This window comes from Bombina bombina, chromosome 2, assembly GCF_027579735.1.
Source record: "Bombina bombina isolate aBomBom1 chromosome 2, aBomBom1.pri, whole genome shotgun sequence".
NCBI classification, from domain to species: Eukaryota; Metazoa; Chordata; class Amphibia; order Anura; family Bombinatoridae; genus Bombina; species Bombina bombina.
In genome coordinates this window covers 1,211,984,718-1,211,990,717 of record NC_069500.1, presented here as the reverse complement: position 1 = coordinate 1,211,990,717, position 6,000 = coordinate 1,211,984,718, and the positions used below count along the sequence as shown (strand labels likewise).

At 34.8% G+C, this 6,000-nt stretch overlaps 1 protein-coding gene across 1 annotated transcript in view; it reads right to left on the bottom strand.

The window, feature by feature from the left end:
• Window positions 1–6,000, bottom strand: part of DLC1 (DLC1 Rho GTPase activating protein) — a 60,092-nt gene that overhangs the window by 34,996 nt on the left and 19,096 nt on the right. The window contains exon 2 of the mRNA XM_053703934.1: window positions 3,987–4,058. Within this exon, the coding sequence (XP_053559909.1) occupies window positions 3,987–4,058 (72 nt within the window). The remainder of the gene's footprint in view (window positions 1–3,986; window positions 4,059–6,000) is intronic.

Sequence of the window (6,000 nt, the reverse complement as noted above, 5' to 3'; positions counted from 1 at the left end):
GGTGGCCCTCGTTTTACAACGGTTCCATTTACACCGTTTCAGAATAACAACCTTTTTTCCAGTCATGTGACTGCTATTGAAAAGCATTGAGAAGCAGCGCATTTATTAAAATAGCCAGTAGGTGGAGCTGTCCGCTTGTGTTGCAGCAAAGCCAAGCAAGCTGAAATTAATCAGTTTAACCAGACCTGAGCTATCGATCAGATTTCAAAGGAACAAGACCTTCCTTTCTATAAATCAGTCCAGATTGGAATGCATAGAAAGAACTGTTTGCAGAAAAATGCAATTGAAGTCTGTGTTGAGTGATTATTTTATTATGTTTATAATGCTGTTTAGCAAATGTTTTTGTTCATTTAACTTAGTTTAATTATATATTCTGTGTTGTGTGATTATTTTATTAGGTTTATAATGCTGTTTAGCATTTAAAGTCTTCATTTCAAAGCTTTAAAAATAATGTATTAGATGTTACTTATGACAATTTTGAGAGGGGCCTTCACTTCCCATTGACTTACATTATAAACTGGGTTTCAATTTACAACCATTCCTTCTGGATCCTAACCCCGGCGTAAACTGAGGGCTACCTGTATGTATATATATATATATATATATATATATATATATATATATATATATATATATATATATATATATATATATATATATATATATATATATATATATATACACATATATACATACACATATACATACATACATACATATACACACACACACACACACATATATACCAGCGCTACGGAATTTGGCGGTGCTTTACAAATAAATGATAATAATAATATACATACATACACACACACATTAAATGGATAACTTGCAAAAGGGAGACAATGATGCACAGAATTGGCCTTCACAGCCTGTGAAGAAATATTATGCAATTGAGGGATAATTTGAGTGTTAAAGGAACCAGATGCATCCTGCTCTCTTCAGCGAAAACCAAAACAGAATCTTTCAAGATAAATCACAAACCGAGCCATCTGAAATACCAATATGATACACATTTCACATGTAGCCCTGATAAAATTCACATGGGATATGAACAAAGGTCAGAAAGCTTGGTGAGGCTTGATAAAAGCACAGAGGCAAAGAACAAGCCAGTAGAGAATAAACCATCTGCAGAAGATCAAAGCTACAGATGATTTGGGATATCCTATTTGAAGATAAATATTTGCCCTCCCTGTACACGTTTAGAGAGCCTTGAAAAAACAAAAGATTAGACATAGATATGTCATGGTAAATAATCTATTCTGAATAAACGTTAGCATATGTTCCTGGTTAAATGCTCAGAGAAATAAGTAAAACTGTAAGATGCAATAATGTGGGGGGAGGGGGGGAGCCTGCACCATAATTACAGAAAAGCAAATAGTCTGCTGCACCGCACTGAGTTGTCACTGCAGAAAAGTCGCATTCATTAAACTTATTTTCCTTCCAATAATTTGTGCTCAGATGACCTTGGCTCCATAAATAGCAAGGATCAACGTAAGCAAGTTAAAAGGGAGTATTATGCTTTACAGAGAAAAATGACAGAACATTCCAGCATGCTGGTGAGTTAATACAAATATTTTATTTTAGTAAATAATAAAACAATGTCCTATCCCAAAGTAGGATACACAAGAAAAGAATACTAAACATATGGTTTGGTTAGAAGCTTGTTTCACATTACATGAACATGACATAAAAATTACTGTAAAATAAATAAGTTAAATATTACACACACACACATATATATACCGACTGGATATACACACACTCATATATACCCACAGGATATAGATATACACACACACAAGAGAGTGAGAGAATAGATATATATTATACTATATAATAATATTTATATCTGTACTATAATCGCGTTTGTAACACGTCCGTCGGTGTCGCCAGTTGCGCACGCATCCTCAAAGGAATGCAGCCAAAAGAATCCACCTGGATGCAGCAAAGATGCATCCCCGTGGATTACGAAAATGTCAGGATTCCCTGCCATTTTTACTCACCACTTTTAAAATTTCCAATCGCCAGTGGAAATTTTGATCCCTGATAGATTTAGCACAGGAACAAGCTGTGTGTGAAAACATCTCATCCGACCCAAAAAGGTTACTTTTACACACTGTAGAAGGATGGTTACGTAGATGCTGAAAATTCTCAGCATCACTTCTAATCAACAGCTAGTATTGACTTCTGCACAGAGATTTACACTATGGGCTCTATTTAGCAAGCTGTGACAACAGCTTCAGAGCCTTAGCATTTCAGGTGAGTGTGCCAGAAACGCTACCTAAAGTGTGGCAAATTTAAATCATCCTGATCAGATCCGATCAAAATGATTGACAGCCCCCTCTTGGTCACATGTGAGCAGGGGGGAAGGGTTGCACAAACGGCTTGTGCAATGTTAAACGTGCAGCATATTGCCGCGAGGCTGTGAAAACTATGTTCATGACAGCGAACCTTGTCTGCCCACCTAATAATAAAATGAGCCCTATGACTTGAATATGCCATAAGTATTAATACATATTCGGTATTATATTGAATGGACATACGTCTTATAGAGTAGCACTCTTTATTAAAAAGAATGTGTGTAGCATTTTTATTACAAAATTGTTTTATTCTTATTTCCTAAGATTTATTTATTTTCCACCTGCACTTACCCTATCCAGATAAGCCACACCTCTCTGTTGTCACATTTCTTCTTCAAACAACATTTTCTCTCTCATCCCCAAATGAACGTAGCTAGACTATATAATACTATATCCATTTACAGTTCCTCTGCACAAGTTCGCTTTGTATGCCTCACTTATATAATCACTATAACATACAATTCCCACACCGGTGCGAGTTCACCCCCATACACCACGCCCTTTCTATGCCTACATAGGCTTAAGTTCACACAATTCATATTACTACTGCATGAGCACATTTCTACACTTACTTACTTACAACAAGAAAGTGAATTCCTTTATTATTCCTTTTCTCCCACATACTAACTTACACACTTCCTTAGAAACCCATATCTGCATTACACTGTATAAATCACAATCCCTAATTGATCACTATCACTAAGCAACTGACTCATATGCTTTCCCCACATTTCGGTTTGATTCACCCTCTTTTAGATTTAAAAGGGCCGACCCTGCCAAAACTGTGCATCAGAGATCCAGTAGTGCCTTGTAATCTGCCACAGGTGGTTCTATTTGTATGATGATGTTTAAAATGCTGATGCACTGAGAAGATGTGCTTCACATGCCTGTACACAGTAAATGCTCTGACTGAATCAGTAATAGTTTTTATTAGAACCATCTTTTGTTAATACAAATGCACTACAAAAAAAAAGCTTCTATTCCAAATGGAAATATTTGCTGGAATGTCCATTTATTGTCCCTTTAAAGGGACAGTGTACCATAAAATTGTGTTTCCAATGACTTGTTCTAAAAGCTGTAGAATAGAAAAAGTACAGGAAAAAACTTATTTATGGTTAATATAATTTTGTATATGAAATAGCTGGGTTTGTTCTGTGAAGCCACAACCCGTTAAAATAGGTTTAGCTTGCAGGGAAATCAGATCTTCTTTAAATAATTTTCTTTTCACATGCATGCTTCTTTATATTATTTCTGTTAGTTTTTTTACTACCATCCGCTGGCTATTTACACTGCTATTCTATAGCCTATGCTTAGGTATAGAAACTTTCAGTATAGGTAGGGATCTCTCAGGCAAACTCTGATACTTAAAATGCCAATATAAAATGTAAAGGAGCTATTTGTAAACATTGCAATGCTCCAGCAGATAAAATGGATCATTTTCTGTAGTGCTCTATGTATAAAGTGCATTGATAGTCACCCAACAACAGGTTTCCCCGTAGCACATTTGTATAACTGCAAAAGCATTTAGAAACATTTTTAATGTGCCAATAAACAAAAACACCACTTTAAAACCATATGTTTGTATCCTTCTTGATGATTTTTTTTTGTCAGATTTCAACTTACCTTCATAGAGCTGAGCATATTGAGGGAACCCTGCTGCCCGCAGCCAATCAGATGCCTCCTTCGCCTCTATTTCTAAAAATGAAGAAAAGCCAGACACCCTACTGTTAGTCATTTGCAGAGCAAAACGTTCTTAAGCACAAGTTTCCTTTTCACTATGGAAACAAAATAAGCATCTAAATATTCTGCAAGGTGCAGGTAGCCTGGTTTTATTAGAAATTTAAAGTACGATAGTTCCATTTTTAATAGAGGATTACTTTCTTCCATTTTGTCTTGGTTTTTACTTAATGAGAATTAACACACTTATCTTAGTGGCAACTGAATGCTTGTTATACACGAGTTATGCTCTCAACACTGGGATGTGGAAAAAGCAAACTGCCCAATAACTGATTAAAGGCTTTTAGAAATAAGCTGTGATAGCTTTATGCAAGGCAGTGGAAAGCAGTGTAGATGAGAAGCATTACTTTAAATCTTGTAATCACTTGGCACAGATCTGCCCTGTACACAGTACTGCCCAATAAAATCATAATATCTGGTGACTTTTCAATCGTGTATAGCCGGTTGTATTGTTTGGCCCTTACACAGAACTACAAAGCACTACTTCAACACTTGAAATTAACATGTTGGTTATACTAAAATTTTTACTAAACAAATTCTAATACTTACAATAGAGAAATACTGAAAAGGGATTATTGAACGAACAAACAGTAATTACAAATATTACAAGATTTATTTAACAAACAAACAAAAACAAAAAAAGAATCAAGAAAAGTGGTTTTAAAACCAATAGGAAATGCATATTGCATGCAATGGTATTCATTCTCATTGGCAGATTTAGAACTCCCTATGAAATATTAAGAGAGGTCTTAGTTCCCATTAACAAAAGAGGTGGTCTATCGAGCCCTGCAACATCCTTTTTGTCAATAAACTACATCAAAGAAATAAAGTTAAATAAATAAAAACAAACAAAAAAAAAAACACTATACCTGTGATACATTTAAAAAAGTCCTTTAAAGGGAACAAAGAAAAAATATCTACATAAATCCCCTTCAACTAATTGACACAAGCTATGGGTATCACAGTCAGTAAAAACTAGATCCATAGACTTCATAGATAAAAGCCACCCTAGTGCCACACAATGATTTAAAACTTTTAATTCCAATTAGCAGGTAGCTAAGATATCAGAAATTATTGATTGGTCAGCTCATGTTTGATTAGGCAAAAGAAAACTTACAATAGGTAAACAGGTGGTACTGCTAATGTATGGTATAGTACCATAGCACTTTAATACACAGATTTAAGAGTATGTACATCATTTTTTATTGTGAATGTTTGTATAGTAAAATAAAATGTTATATTTCTAATAATTCTAAAATATGAATGAATGTTGTCATTTTTCTTTGTTGCTATATTACTTGCATTCAAAGCTCACCCATTTAGTGATCAGCAGGACAGCACTAACTGGCCCATCTTGTAAGAGTCATGAAGTAGAATATACAATTGTAAAGAATTCTATAGAAAAGTGTAAGAGACACTCTATTAAATGTAATGTGCAGTGACTCTCTCACATTTTGCTTAATCAAGCAAACAGGTGGTGAACAATCAAATTCTCAATGTTTATCCAGCCCTGACTCTTTTCAACCTTTTTGATGGGCCAGAACAAAAAGGCTTAATTAGACACAATTGACTAGACAATTTTACCACCTACTTGGTCAAAATTCTATTGCTACCCATTTTACAAGGCCCAGAACACTCATGAAATGTAATATATTCGTACAGAGAACAAGTTAGGGCTTATAAATCTTCTAACATTTGACCCTGAGAATTTAACACTTAAGATATTTAATAATACTTAGGTCAAGGTCAGCCAACTTGCAAATCTACAAAATCCTACAAAAGATTCAATCAGCAGAGCCGTCACTTGCAGCCCTGCAGACCTAATTAGTCAAATAGATTTTGGAGCTATAGAAAACACTGTAGCACTTTTATAAATCCGAGCGTTGGGTTTTAATTATGT